Source organism: Chelonia mydas, chromosome 3 (assembly GCF_015237465.2).
Source record: "Chelonia mydas isolate rCheMyd1 chromosome 3, rCheMyd1.pri.v2, whole genome shotgun sequence".
In the NCBI taxonomy this organism is placed as follows: Eukaryota; Metazoa; Chordata; order Testudines; family Cheloniidae; genus Chelonia; species Chelonia mydas.
The window spans coordinates 59483306-59499508 of NC_057851.1; the positions used below are offsets into that span (position 1 = coordinate 59483306).

General features: G+C 42.1%; 1 protein-coding gene across 5 annotated transcripts in view; it reads right to left on the reverse strand.

Annotated features, from left to right (window-relative positions):
• The window catches only part of LOC102939288 (pleckstrin homology domain interacting protein), a 309900-nt gene that overhangs the window by 88167 nt on the left and 205530 nt on the right, over positions 1-16203 (reverse strand). For all 5 annotated transcript variants that reach the window (XM_037894360.2, XM_037894359.2, XM_037894361.2 and 2 more), the window contains one exon: positions 4602-4836. In XM_037894360.2, the coding sequence (XP_037750288.1) occupies positions 4602-4836 (235 nt within the window). The remainder of the gene's footprint in view (positions 1-4601; positions 4837-16203) is intronic.

The following is a 16203-nucleotide window of genomic DNA, read 5'->3' on the forward strand; positions in this document are numbered from 1 at the left end:
TGCAAAGGTTGGAACCAACTCTAAGGCCTGAAAAGATGGTCCCCACAATAGCCTCAGGAGGTGCCAGGGTACCTTCTTGAGCTCTTGCCCCAGTGTTTGGGGCAGCCCTTTTTAGCACCTGGCTTCAACTTCTGGCCTGTCAACGGTTTCAGTGCTGGGGGTGGCACCAATGCTGATGTCAACATTAAGTGTGGCTTCTGTGCCACTTCCTCTGCAGAAGTCTTCAAGCTCGGCTCTTCTGGATCGGATGCCACTCTCATAGACTTCTCCAGAAGGTGGAGCTTCAGCCTCATATCCCTCTACTTCTGGGTTCTTGCAGAGAAGGAGCAGCAGACCAAGCATCTGCTTAGGAGGCAAGACTTTCCCAAGCAGAACAGGCATCTGCTACGTATGTCTTTTAATGTAATTAGCCCATCATAAGATGGATAAGGTTGAAGCCTGTGGGTTTTGAGCTCACTATTATAAGTACCTTTTTACGAGGGTCTGTATGTGAGATGGAGCACTGTTCAGGGGAGTCTGCAAACAGCTTTCAGTGTGACAAGCACTACAACAGAGTAGGGAAATAAAAATAAAAGAAAGAACGTGGTACTGAAGAACCTCAGAAGATCTGTATACGATTTTGAGATAGTTCGCTGAAGCTAAGTCTATGGGTTGAACGCCAGCTAGATTCCTTCTTGATGCCAAGGACAGCAAGACAGAACTGAGGGAAGTGTAGTGGGGCGCCTGCCCCACTCCAATAAGCAGGGGTTAAAAGCAGCCAAGCTAGGCTGATTGGGGAAGCAGCCACAGCTGTGGCCAGCTTAATTAGGGCTCAGCTGGCCCTGATAAGAGGGCTGTGGGCCAGAAGCTGGTGGAGTCTCACTGCAGCCCTGGAGTGGGAAGGGCCTAGCTGCCTGGGAGCTCAGGGTACCGGGAGTAGAGCAGTGCTGGGGAAAGGCAAGAGGAGCTGGGGAGCTCCAGCCTGGCAAATCCCCAGGCTGTGGGCCTGGCTAAAGGCCAAAGCAGGTACTGGGCTTGCAGAGGTGCAGCCTGAGGTTAGGCAGGGGCAGCTGGTCCGACTCCTTTGCCCATGATGAGTGGCCTTTACAGACTGCAGTTTGCCCCAGTGACTGGGGCCTAGATGACGACTGGCAGTAGCCACTGAAGTAAGGTGGGTTTAGAGGGCTGGGGGTTCCCCTGGGAGGGGAGACCTAGAGCAAGGGGTACTGCTGGGGAAGAACACCAAGGTAAAGGGCACCAGGGTCCGCGAGGGGAACGGGGGCCTGAGGCAGGCGACACACCAGCGAACAGAAGGTGCTCCAGAGCTGGAAAAGAGCTAATTCCCAGGATGACCAGCAGGAGGCGCCATGCCAGTGAGTCTTCAACCTCGCTACAGGAAGGTCATAGGTGCCCTGCCATTTTTGCCCTCATATGAGAGCAAAAGGCAATATAGGGTGCATACATGGCCTCAATGGACATTTCTATAAAATAAAATACATTAAAAAAAAATCCAGTCTAGCACGCATGGGGTCCATGTGCACCCAGATTAACAGACACATTGACCATAATCGAAGAATTTATGTCTACTTAATTTTCAAAAAAGCACTTATCTGATAAAGCCCATGAACTTGAAGTTATTTATATTAACACGTGCATTAGAACAATATTCACATAAGGATCCTTTCAACCTACTATCAAATATGAAAATTTAATCCAGTTTACTCTAACCCACACAGAAAAGGCTTCAGAGAAAATATAGGTCTTGCAGCAGGTTCTGAGAGTTAACAAAACCCAGCTCTGAGAAACAAAAGATGGTGATGAAGAGGGAGTAAATTCCAGAGGTTAGGACACCTCAATGAATATGCCCTGCTGATAGCCACTTCTTGAATAAACTATATATGCATAAGGATAGATTTTAGTTTCTCTGCATATGTCTACATGGCAAGCAGAAACCTGTGGCAGAGAGTCCCAGAACCTGGCTCTACAGACTCAGGTTCGTGATACGGCACCTAAAATAGTTGTGTAGAGGTTCAAACTCAGGCTGGAGGTTAGGCTCCAAAGCCTAGAGGGGTGGACTTCTACACAGCTATTTTTGGTGCCATAGCTCAAGCCCAATTCTGTAGACCTAGGCTCTAAGACTTGCTGCTGCGGATTCTGCTTGCCACATAGATGTACCCTCATTGTCTTATTTGGGTCATGTCCTAGCCAAGTTAGTTCTCCTGCAAGCCCCAAATTCTATCTAGACTGGGTAAATGACAGCTCCATAACCTAATCTGATAAAATGGAAACTAAGTTTTGTCTCTTCTGTATATAAAGCAGCACTGCGCACTCCACCTACCCAATTCCTCGTAAGGGTCTCTACTCACAATGAACAGCATGTGTGTGTGCGTGCATATGAGAGAGCTCTTGGGTCAGATGACGAAAACTACCTTCTGAGACCTCAAAACCAAGTATTAGAGCCACTCAAGCAACTCCATCTACTGCTGCTAGGTTTCACAACGTGCAGTAAACAGTATGAAAGGTGGGTCAACATGCCTAAGAATCTGCCTGGATGCAATAACTGACTAATATCACTGAACAATCAGCAAAGATAAAGCAAACAGTGAAATCAGCCACGTATCCTTAACAATCCTTTCTCTTCATAAAAGGGAGATGTGAGAGAGGAAAATAATTGGAGAGATTGGCCATGCTGGGAGATGGTTTCTTAAAAATGATTTTAACATTAGGTTCTTTAAGAGATGCTAGTACTTTCCCCTCCTATGAGACACTGACAATCTCCTCTAATAATGGGCATCATAATTCATTCCACCTTTGCTAGCCTGCATCGGACAAGAAATATCAGTGTATAACCTGGGTTTTGGACGCAACATCCAACAGAACCTCAATAAACTACAGTGTCTGAAATTCAAGCAGAGAAGAATAGTTTCATCTGTCCCTCATCCCCAACTTGGTATGTTTCCAATGCAGATTCTGACTGAGTTGTCTAAGTGATATTTTCTAACCATTGTGAAAATCCTCACTGTCCAAAATGCTCCACTCTGTAAACAAGATGACATCACCTGAATTAACAAGTCTGCTCGCCCCTGCAACAGTTCCATTGACCTGCAACTGTAACTTTACAGAAACTACAGTGGAAATGAAGATTTCCTCATCTCCTGAATAATTGTGGTGTAAGATTAGAAATACTTTTATACCACAGTCCGATTCAGAACAATACTACTAACTACTAGTCCTTTACCCTTTTCATTTGTAACAGATTTTCTATACATCATGGTAACTTGTGAAAATGAAGCCAGGAAAGAGGGTGAGGAAAGGGCCACTGAACCAATAGCTGAGGACAAAAAAAAACTACAGTGTTATACCAAACCCTCAGTGTAGTGTTCTCTCTTATTTAGTGTATGCTCCAGTCAGAGAGCTGAACTGGTTCCGTTAATATTTAAAGAGTGACCTATAAAACACGTCCTTTGCCCCAAAATGGAAGAATGTTTAGTCCATGATAAATGTATAGCCTTTACTCCCCTCCTCCCCAAGCCCAAAACTGAGATCCAGAAGGTGACCAGCCATATGTATGCCAGAAGCTACTTAAGAGTCCCATAATCATAGAAGTCCTGAAATCCTGAACTAACAGAGAAAAGTCATTATCCATATGAAGACTAGTCACCCTAAAAAAAAATTCTGACAATTCCACCATCACCACAGAGAGGAACTCAGTCAGCTCAACAAAGAACTCAGAGATGCAATGGGGTAATTTATACAGCAACACAAGTCCTATCTTAACTCCATCCAAGAGTCACACACCAGATGGACATACTTTTGGAATGGAAGCCCTCCTACATGCAGCCAGATATAACTAATGTGGCTATATCTCTCTATCCCTCTTTTGATTCATACTCAACTGAGTACCCAATAGGAGATACCTGGTTAAAATGTTATCCAGCCAAGTTTCCCAAATATATGCGAAGTCAAGGTCTCATCCACAATCATATCATAGATGTGTTTTTATGCCAAGAAGAGGAGTGTGATATAAATACCTAGATAAATCAGCAACAGAAATTGGTTTATTCTGATTAATGCAAACTTGCTGCAGAGCAAGGAGACTGCCACCTAATATCTTGCACTCCCTAGCACAGACTCCTGTTGAGAATGATCTTCAACATTTTATACCTGGATCCACACTTAATACTATTTTCTTGCCAGGCTCCTTAAGCGCCGTCCTACAAGGCCTCTATACTCCCAGTTAATAGCAACACTGCTTTATCTTCTTGAGCATCATAAAATGGTCATAAAGTGGCACAGTCACAGCAAAGACTGTACTCCTGGTTGTAGGGACACCAATATATTCAAGAGGTGAAACACCTCAAATTCAGATCATAATAAAAATAACCATTACAGAACCAATTCAGGCAAAGAAAAAGCATTATGTGGAGACCTTACAATGGCTATTTGGGATAATCAATTCGGGATAACATTCGGGATAATCAATATTTGCATAAATAAAATGTAAGATGTGTTCTCAAATTATTAAAAGGTATTTTAGGTTTGCATAAACTCATGTTCAAATCTACTCATGCCTCTCACAATACTAGGAATAAGTGCCCTATAAGCTATAAAATGTACCCAACCTTTTTTTTCCTTTCTTTGGGTTTCCTTTTCTTTGGTGATGTTGTCGGTCCATCTTTATCTTCATTCCCTTTTTTCCTTTCCTTTTTAATTTGCTTCTGTTTCTGTTTCTCAATCCCCTCTTCATCCTCTGAACTGCTCTCTGCTTTCTTGGTTTTAAGTTTAGGAATTTTCTTTGGTGGCTGCAGATTAATTCCTGCATCTGCGGTCCAGTCCGAGTAATCACTGGAGTATTCACTAGAGTTGGTGAATGAAGGGACAAAGGAAGGAAGGGAATTAAAAATCAAGCAAAGAGCAAATTGCTTCGCAAAGCAAATTCAGAGTAAACTGCTTTATACAATATTAATATAAACCCAGACAAGATCGTTAAGATTGGAGTTAAGGCTGTAATAGTAACACTATTAAAAAGTTGTAGTTAAAAAAGGAATATAAACCCATAATATTTTAAGAGACCGTAAATTAGGACTGCAATTTAAAACATTCTAGGATGTCTGGAAATTCATATTTATGGTTCTGCCAACAATTTTAACTCCGTTCCTTTACTGGTTTTTAGCCTCTTTTACCAGTGGGACTGCCCATAAATTCACAGATTTTAAAGTCACAGGGATCACTGATCATCTAGTTTTACCTACGGCATACAACCCAAGACAAAGAACCTCACTCAGTTTCTACATCAAGCCCAAAACTACAGTATGAGGAAGAACGTATCTTTCAGAAAGATCTGTACTCTTGATTTAAGCACTTCAAGTGACTGATAATCCACCATATCCCTACGTAAATTATTTCAGTGGTTGATCACCTTCACTAGCTTCAGTTTACAACTAGTGCATCTCATTATGTCTTTTTCTGCTAGACTAAAGAGTTGTCTGCTGTCCGAAATCTCCCCGCAGGTACTTACAAACTATAATCAAGTCACCTCTCAAGCTTTTCATAGATAAACTAAATAGATTGAGCGTCTTAAGTCTCACTATTAGGCATGTTTTCCAGACATCTAATCATTTTCTAAACTCTTTCTAATTTTTTGACATCCTTTCCAAAGACTGGACATCAGAAGTGGACACAGTATTCCAGTAATGGTATCATTAATGCCATATACACCTCCATAATCCTACTTGATATTTGCCTGTTTATATATCCAAGGATTCTATTTGACCTTATAGCTACATCATTACTGGGAGCTAATGTTCAATTGGTTATCTACCATTATTTATTATTATTTTTAGAAGTAGTAGTACAGTAAAGCCTTTGAGCCTTAGTTTTGGATGAGGACTTAAGTTCCCTGTAAGCTGTGCAGCTGCGTAACAGCTTATTTAGTGCCCGGGGACTGGCTGGGGGAGGGGCGCTTCTCCCCCAGCCCTCACCTAGCCCAGCACCAGGCATGGTCAGGGCACCCCTCCCCTGGCCTGAATCCAGCCCCAGCCTGGACCTGCTGGGGCTGGGGAAGGGGCAACTATCCTGCAGCCCCAGCCCCGGAGAGAGAAAACTGGGGGAAGTCCTCTCTCCCCGCTGTAGCCCAAGAGAACCTTTCTGCACCCCAAACCCCTCATCCCTGGCCCCACCCCAGAGCCTACACCCCCAACCAGAGCCCTCCCCAAGCGTCTTATAGTCTAAGAAAAGAGACAAAAAATGGATACAGACAAATGGGGAAGTACCGTGACTCCTAAGTTATTTTCAGAGTCACTCCTTTCCAGTATACAGTCTATGAACTCATAAATATGACTTACATTCTTTGTTCCGATACTTCTGTGATAGAATGCACTCCTGTATTCACACCTTACACACCACTGTAGTAATTGGTGTGCAAAATATGCCTTGTAGGGTATCATTTGAAAACTAATAACTTGCTGGTAAATAATATCATGGTGAAATGAATGTAGCAACACTATACACAAAATTATGAATATAAGATTAAATGATGACTGAAATGTATTTACCAGACAAGTCTGGGGAGTGGGTAAATCTGTTTCTCAAAGATGAAGGACAAGCTGATGCCTCTAGCCAGGTATCATCAAAGCTGAAGGGCATCACCTGTCAAGTGGCCATTCTTCAGCAAGGAGGAGGAGCCAAACAGCATGCAGATCACACCCTGAGTGTCTGTGTATAGCCACAGCCCTTGTCCAGCAACTCTGACCCCAGCAGCCTGTCAGCAAACACCAGCCACACTCTGGCTTTCAGTAGCCTTCGTTACTACTTGCAGGATGACCCCACAACATTCCCGGTCCCAGATTCCCCCCCCCCGCCAAATGTGTTCTCCTGGACAGTCCAAATATATTAGGTCCATTGCCCCTCTAAGGGGATCAATATACAACAGTTTTCTGCCCTAAATGGAGTTACCCGCACAGTTCACAATACTGGATTAGTTTTGATTAAAGAATAAAACAAGTTTATTTAACTACAGAGAGAAGTTTTAAGTAAGTACACATATAATGCATCAAAGTTAGAAATAGTTACAAGAGAAATAAAGACAAAACACTTCCTAGTACTAACATTTAACAAATTAGACTTGGTTCAAGGTGAGGTCCCTTACCACAGGTTCCAAGCAACATTGCTGACCAAATTCTCAGGCCAATCCAGGAGGGAGCTACAGCACCTAAGCATTGTGAGGCACTTCAGGTTGCAGGGCAAGGGTGACACAGCCCCTCACCGGTCTGCACTGCACCCTGGAATGTCATAACCTTACATTTGGCTGTGACAAAATGCACGTGGTTCAAATGAGCCCATCTCACCAATCAATGCAGGTTGGTCTGTATAACTGACATAGTCCCATCATTATTCCCCACCCCATCAATTTGTTTGTCATCTGCAAATTTTACTAGTAGTGGATTTTATTTTTTCTTCCAGATCAATGATAAAGTAATAGCACTGCGCCAAAAATAATACCCAGTGGACCCCACCAGACATACCCAAACTGGATGACTCCCCCCATTTAAAATTCCTTTTTATAACCTATAAGTTAACCAGCTTTTTAAAATTCATTTAATATGTGCTTCGCTGATTTTGTAGTTGCTACATGAACTTCTCCCTGTTGTGTATGTGAATTACACAACTTGCTATTTTGTTAAATAAATTACATAACATGAACCTATCCTCCTGGAATGTATCAGGTACACCAGTACATGACAGATATTTACTTGTAACCAGAGTTCTTCAAGATGACTCTATATATGCAGAGATTCCAAGGCCAGAAGGGACCAACTGTGATCATCTAGTCTGACACAGGCCATAGAACTTCCCCAACAGAATATCTGAAGCATATCTTTTAGAAAAACATCCAATCTTCAAACATAAGAACTGCCAAACTAGGTCAGACCGATGGTCCATCTAGCCCAGTATCCTGTCTTCAACAGTAGCCAGTACCACAACGTTGGGGGAGTATACAGAACAGGGCATTTGGGAGTGATCCACCTCGTCTTCCTCTCCCACCTTCTGGCAATCAGAAGTTTAGGTTCATCCTGAGAATGGGGTTGAATCCCTGACCATCTTGGCTAATAGCCACTGATGGACCTATCCTCCATGAACTTACCCCATTCTTTTTTGAACCCCGTCACAGTTGTGGCCACCACAACATCATAGGGCAACAAGTTCCACAGGTTAACTGTGCATTGTGTGAAAAAATAAACTTCTTATTCTTTGTATGTAATCTGCTGCCTATTAATTTCACCAGATGACCCCTGGTTTTTGTACTGAGGGAAAGGGTAAATAAAACTTCTCTTTTCAGTTTTTCCACACCACTCAAACTGAATGGCCCTAATCTTTTTAGTTTTTCCTCATATGGAAGCCGTTCCATACTCTTGATCATCTCTAAACTTTCCCAGTCCCAGTATATTCTTTTTTTACATAGGATGACCAAAACTGGACACAGTATTCAAGGTATACATGCACCATGGATTTATTAAGTGGCATAATGATATTTTCTGTCTTTTCTATCCCTTTCCTAATAGTTCCTAACACAATGTTAGCTTTTGTGATCGTTGCAGCACATTAAGCTGAAGTTTTCAGAGAACTATCCATGATAACTACTAGATCTCTTTCTTGAGGGGTAACAGCTAATTTAGAACCTATCATTATATATGTGTAGTTGGGATTATTTTTTTCTAATACGCATTACTCTGCACTTATCAATGCTGAATTTCATCTGCCATTTTGTTATCTAGGCACCCAGTTTTGTGAGATCTCCCTGTAGCTCTTCACAGTCAGATTTCGACTTAACTATCTTGAAAAACTCTGTATCATCTGCAAACTTTGCCACTTCACTATTCACTCCCTTTTCCAGATCATTCATGAATAGGCTGAACAGCACAGGTCCCAGTACAGATCCTTAGGGGAGCCTACTGCTCATCTCTTTCCATTGTGAACAATAACCATTTATTCCTGCCCTTTGTTTCCTATCTTTTAACCAGTTACTGATCACTGAGAGAACCTTCCCTTCTAATCCCATGACTACTTAGTTTTCTTAACAGCCTTTGATGAGGGACCTTATCAAGCCAAGTACACTAAACTGGTTAGATCACCCTATCCACGTAGTTGCTGATACCCTCAAAGAACGTTAATACATTGGTGACGCATAACTTCCCTTTACAAAAGCTGTTTTGCTTTGTGTAGGGTGGAAGTGGATTGAGGGCATAGAAATGTACAAGGCAGGCTGTTTCTGTGTGCTGGACATTTCCCTGTGCAGTTAAGCAGTATGGCATAACAGGGTGTTGATGTACACCAAGAATTCATGGGAATCCTCTAGAGAGATCTCTAGGAAACTTTCCTAGAGGTACTCGGCAATCCTCTGCCAAAGGTTCCTTAGCAGAGCTCCTTTGTTTCTTCCCTCATTGAAGGAAACTTTCCCATGCCATTCTGCAATCATTTGAGCAGGGACCAAAGTGGCATACAGGTGAGAAGCATAGGGACTCGGTTGGAAGCTGCAAGAGTGCAGTAGATGCACCCTTGCTTCGTTGTTTCCTCTCAAGAATGAGATATCTGCTACAAGTTTTGCCTGTGGAAAAGGGTAGGAAAATTTAGAATATTGTTCCTAGTTGACTGCACTGTGGCCCTTTCATATTGCTTTTCTACCCATGGAAAATGCCCCCCACCCAGGAGTAAACTCACCATGCTTGGGGTGTTCGCCAACATGTGTGCTTGTCAAGGGTCAGTGAGAAAGTGACTGATATGTTACTAAAGGTGTATTTTAATAGACTGGTTCAAAGGTGTGCGTGTACTTAACAATCATGCTTCTGTGTTTTGTTCCTTGTGCTTCTGCAGATGTGGCCTTCCCCTTCAGCAGATTCAAAACTCTTTCTCATGCCCTCCCCAAACTCTGCCTGTGCATTACTTTCCACTTTCTACAAAAACAACGAGGAGTCCAGTGGAACATTAAAGATTAACAGATTTATTTGGGCATAAGCTTTCATGGGTTGAAAACCCCACTTCTACAGATGCATGGAGTGAAAATTACAGATACAGGCATAAATATACTGGCACATGAGCAGAAGGGAGTTTCCTTACAAGTGGAGAACCAATGTTGAGAAGGCCAATTCAGTCAGGGTGGATGTGGTCCACTCCCAATAACTGATGAGGAGGTGTCAATACCAAGAAAGGGAAAATTGCTTTTGTAGTGAGCCAGCCACTCCCAGTCCCTAGTCAAACCCAAATTAATGGAGTTAAGTTTGTAAATGAATTGTAGCTCTGCAGTTTCTGTTTGAAGTCTGTTTATGAAGTTTTTGTTGTTGAAGGATGGCTACTTTTAAATCTGTTATTGAATGTCCAGCGAGACTGAAGTGTTCTCCTACTGGCTTTTGTATGTAACCATTCCTGATGTCTGATTTGTGTCCATTTATTCTTTTACATAGAGACTGTCTGGTTTGGCCAATGTACATGGCAGAGGGGCATTGCTGGCACATAATGGCATATATCACATTAGTAGATGTGCAGATGAATGAGCCCCTGATGGTGTGGCTGATGTGGTTGGGTCCTATGATGGTGTCGCTAGAGTAGATATGGGGACAGAGAAGGCAATGGGGTTTGTTACAGGGATTGGTTCCTGGGTTAGTGTTTCTGTGGTGTGGTGTGTAGTCACTGGTGAGTATTTGTTTCAGGTTGGGGGGCTGTCTGTAAGCGAGGACTGGCCTGCCTCCCAAGGTCTGTGAGAGTGAGGGATTGTTTTCCAGGTTAGGCTGTAGATTGTTGCTGATGTGCTGGAGAGGTTTTAGCTGCGGGCTGTATGTGATGGCCAGTGGTGTTCTGTTTTTTCCTTGTTGGACCTGTCCTGTAGTAGGTGACTTATGGGTACCCATCTTGCTCTGTCAATCTGTTTCCTCACTTCCCCAGGTGGGTATTGTAGTTTAGAAAATGATTGATAAAGATCCTGTAGGTGTTTGTCTCTGTCTGAGGGATTGGAGCAAATGCGGTTGTATCTTAGGGCTTGGCTGTCCTCACTTCCAGTCAGCCCCTCAACCTGAAACATACTCAGCTCGGAAAGTCAGCCTCCCCTGGTGTCTCCTCTCCCACCAAGCGTGTGTGTGTGTGTGTGTGTGTGTGTGTGTGTGTGTGTGTGTGTGTGTGTGTGTGTGTGTGTGTGTGTGTGTGTGTGTGTGTGTGTGTGTGTGTGTGTGTGTGTGTGTGTGTGTTGGTTTCGGTGCAATAAAAGCCAAGTTTTTGAATGATAAGTAATAAAAGCCAAGTTTTTGAATGATAAGTAATCTTTATTTGTTTCCTGCAAATTGTGACAGCAGGTGGCAGCAACACATACACACACAGTTTAATTATTTGCTTAGATAGAATCCTAGGCCACAAAAATCACAAGTGCTTCCTAGCAAAACTCGATTTCCTTAAGCATTGCAGTCCCAAGCTTAGTAATATACATCACTAATTCTCAATTTCAAAGTATTCCCTCAAAGCCTCCCTGATTCGAACTGCCCCCTGTTGTGCCCTTCAAATAGCCCTGGTATCTGGCTGCTCAAAATCAGCATTCCGGCAGCGTGCCTCAGCAGTGCACCCCTGAGCAAACTTTTCACCCTTACCAACACAAAGAAGATGGAGCTAGGCTGTTCTCAATGGTGGCAGATGACAGAACAAGGAGCAATGGACTCAAGTTGCAGTGCAGGAAGTCTAGGTTGGATATTAGGAAAAACTATTTCACTAGGAGGGTGGTGAAGCACTGGAATAGGTTACCTAGGGAAGTGGTGGAATCTCCATTCTTAAAGGTTTATAAGGCCCAGCTTCACAAAGCTCTGGCTGGGATGATTTAGTTGGGGATTGGTCCTGCTTTGAGCAGGGGGTTGGACTAGATGACCTCTTGAGGTCTCTTCCAACCCTAATCTTCTATGATTTTATTATACATGCATCATGCACCTTTCCAGACCACCCCGCATTGATGCCAGTCAAACACCTGCGGTGATCCAGAAGTCCCTGCAACAATATGGAGAACTACCACTTCCTATTGCAAGGTGGTCCGGTTCCAAAATTGGAATATGCATGCCATCTATTGTCCCTCCACAGTTAGGGAAACCCATTTATTCAAAGCCATCCACTATTTCATGCACATTGCCAAGAGTCATGGTCCTTCATAGCAGGATGCGATTAATGGTCCTGCAGACTTGCGTTAATGCAGACCCTATGGTAGACTTCCTGACTCCAAACTGATTCGCGACTGACTGGTAGCAGTCTGGAGTTGCCAGCTTCCATACAGCAATCACCATGCTCTTCTCTGCTGAGAGGGAAGCTCTTATTTAGGTATCCTTGTGCCACAGGGCTAAGGCAAGCTCTGCACGCAGTTCCAGGAAAGTTGCTTTCCTCATCTGAAAATTCTGTAGCCACTGTTTGTCATCCCAGACCTTCATGGGACTATGATCCCACCACTCAGTGCTAGTTTCCTGAGACCAAAAGCAACGGTCCACCGTGTTCAGCTGTTCCTTGAATGCCAAAAGTAATCTAATGTTGTTCCTATCCATGTCAGACAGCACGTCAGGCAAGTGTGAATCCTGTTGAGTTAGGAACTTCACGATTACCTGCACTGCCATTCGCGATGTGTTACTGATAGCTAGCAGAGCATTGGAGAACAGTGCAGAATCCATCCTTTCACACAGAGATGGCAGGGTGAACAGCAAACAAGGGCCGTTGATAAATGCCATGAACCAAAAATTGAATCACATGGAATGCTGGGATGGAAAGCAATGCATCATGGGAGGTTGAGCCAGGACCCATGATGTGCTGTGATCCAATCCGCCTTCTCACAAAATCTAGCAGCAGAAGGTGGCAAGTTGAATTGTGGGATAGCTACCCACAGTGCACTGCTCTCACTGTCGATGCTAGTGCCCCAAGTGTGGACATGCTCTGCCAACAAAGGGAGTGTAGCGTGAACATGCCAACAAAACTCTGCAGTGTAGACAAGGCCAAAGGCAAGCACACATACCTTCCTTTGTGCAGGACACCCCTTTGATTTCTGCCTTGGCAGGGCTGTGGTGTTTGGAACATGTTTTAATAAAATCATACAGGGGAATCTTATAACTTTACATGAAGTATTGCCACACATATTTTACCAGGACAATACTGACCTGCAAATTATGAGTTTTCAAATGGTACCTTACAAAGCATACTTTGTACAAAGATTATTACAATAGGGTGTAGGGTGTGAACATGGGGTGTATTCCATCAGACAATACTTTAGATTCGTCATTCACTTTGATTTAAAAATTGTCAGTGATGAAGAATCCACTACAACGACCCTTACTGAGTTTTTCCAATGGTTAATTACACTCACTGTTAAAAATTTACCCCACTTCCAGGCTGAATTTGTCTAGCTTCAACTTTCAGCCGTTGGATCATGTTATACCCCACTCTACTACAAGACTGAAAAGTCCATTATTAAATATTTGTCTCCCATGTAGGCACTTACAGGTTGAAATCAAGTCAGCCCTTAACCTTCTCTTTATCAAAATAAATAGATTGAACTCCTTTAGTCTATAAGGTAGGTTGTCTACTCCTTTAATCATTCTCATGACTCCTCTCTGAACCCTCTCCAATTTATCAACTTCTTTTTTGAATTGTGGACACCAGAACTGGATGCAGTATTCCAGCAGCAGTTGCACCAGTGTCAAATGCAGAGGCAAAATAATCTCTCTACTACTCGATTCCCCTGTGTATGCATCTAAGGATCGCATTAGCCTTTTTGGCCTCAGCATCATATTGGGAGCTCATGTTCACCAGATTATCCACCTACCCTCCCCAAATCTTTTTCCAGAGTCACTACTTCCCAGGATAGAATCCCCCATCCTGTACAGCCTACAGTCTTTATTTCTAGATATGTATATTTAGCCATATTAAAAAGTATATTTTTTGCTTGCACTCAGCTTACCAAAAGATCACTTTCTATTAATGACCTGTCCTCTTCATTGTTTACCACTCTCTCAATTTTCTGTTATCTGCAAACTTTATCAGTGATTACTTTATGTTTTATTCCAAGTCATTCATGAAAATGTTAACTAGAGTAGGGCCAAGAACAAATCTCTGCAGGACCCCTCTAGAAACATACCTGCTCAATGATGATTCCATATTTACAATTACATTTTGAGAACTATCAATTAGCCAGTTTTTAATCTATTTAATTTGTGCCACGTTAATTTTATATCATTCTAATTTCTTTAATCAAAATGTCTCATAGTACCAAGTCAAATGTCTTTCAAAAGTTTAAGTGTATTATATCAACACTATTACCTTAATCAACCAAGCTTGTAATCTAATTTAAAAAAAGATATCAAGTTAGTTTGTCAGGATCTATTTTCCACAAATTAATATTGATTTGCATTAATCATATCATCCTCCTTTAATTCATTATTATTCCAGTCCCATATCAGCCACTCCATTACCGGGCCTAGGATCCACAACATACTGACAGGCCTTACCTGGGTCATCCCATTGACCCTTTTTAAAAATTGGCACAACATTAGCTTTCTTTCAGTCTTCTGGAACTTCCCTAGTGCTCCAAGACTTATTGAAAATTAACATTAACAGTCCAGTGAGCTCCTCAGCTAGCTCTTTTAAAACTCGTAGATGCAAACTATCTCAATCTGCTGATTTAAAAATCTCCAACTTTAGTAGCTGCTGTTTAACTTCCTCCTGAGATACTTGTGGAATTGAAAAAGTTATCATCATATGAAGAGACTACATAATCTGGTTTTTTCCCAAATACAGAGCAGAAATATTTATTGAACACTTCTGCCTTTTCTGCATTATCATCGATAATTCTACCATTTCTATCTCGTAATAGACCAAAACCATTGTCAGGATTTGTTTTGTTCCTAAGATATTTATGCTCCTCCTTATTATCCTTATCTTTGCTGGACAGTTTTCTCTTTGTCTCTCTTTACTTCCCCTACCAATTTTCCACAATTCTTAGCTTCTGATTTATATTCATAACTACCAACTTCCCCTTTCTTCCATTTGTTATATGTACATATTTTATAGCTACTTCCACTTCCCCTCTAAATTAGGTCAGTTTTTTAACCAATATGGCCTTTTTTGATTTTGACTTTTGGAGCATCTAATGAAGCATTCTTAAACAATTCCAAATTATCACTGACATTTTTCTGGTTACATTCTTCCTCCTGATTTGGCTCATAATTGTTTTCAGCATTGTGAAACTGGCCCTATTAAAGCACCAAGTATATATATATATTACTGGTCTGGATTTTATTTAGTTTGCACATTATAACTATGACCAAGTTGTGATCACTTGTACCTAAGCGACCATTAATTTTTTGTTCTGTGGTCAATTCCTCTTTATCTGTCAAGATGAATTCTAATATAGAATTTCCTTGTGTTTGCTGCCATACTTTTTAAATTAGGATATTGTCAACAGTAATATTTAGAAATTCCAAGGATATTTTAGTATTGGCAGTATGAGACCTCCAGCATATGCTAATCAAATTGAAGTCCCCCATTATAATGCAACTTTTTCCCCTATGCAATATAAATAGATGCATAACGAGGTGGCCATCCTGTTCCCTAGTGTGGTCTGTAGCAGACGCCAACTAATACCCCATATTGTGCTTTATCTGTTGGGGCACAGATCCATAAGCATTCAGGATCACTTTCTTTCAAGTTACATTTGACTCAGAAATAGGTAATGCCATTTTTGACAGAGTGCCACTCCCCTTCCCCTTTTGCCCACTTGATCCTTTCTAAATAAGTTATAACCATTTATTGTAACATTCAAATCATGCCAGGTTTCAGTTATGCCAACTAGATCAAATTTATGCTCAAACAAGCAATTCCAATTTCTCTTGTTTGTTACCCAGGCTTCTAGAGTTAGCAATTAAAATATTTCTTCTCTTCATATGAGGAAATGACTTCACCTTGTGCAGTAATGGGGGTTCTTTGAGATACATGCCCTATGGGTGCTCCACCATAGGTGTATCTGTGCTCCTGCGCCTCTAATGGAGATTTTAACTAGCAGTGTCCATTCAGCCCGCACACGTACTTTCCCTCCCTTGTGGTCTGCCTCGAGATTATTTAGCACTACATGGGCAAACCTCACTCCGTTTATTCTCTAACGCAGAGCCCCTTATGGAGAACTCCAAAGTAGAGGAGAGAAAGGTGGTTTGTGGAGCATCCATAGGG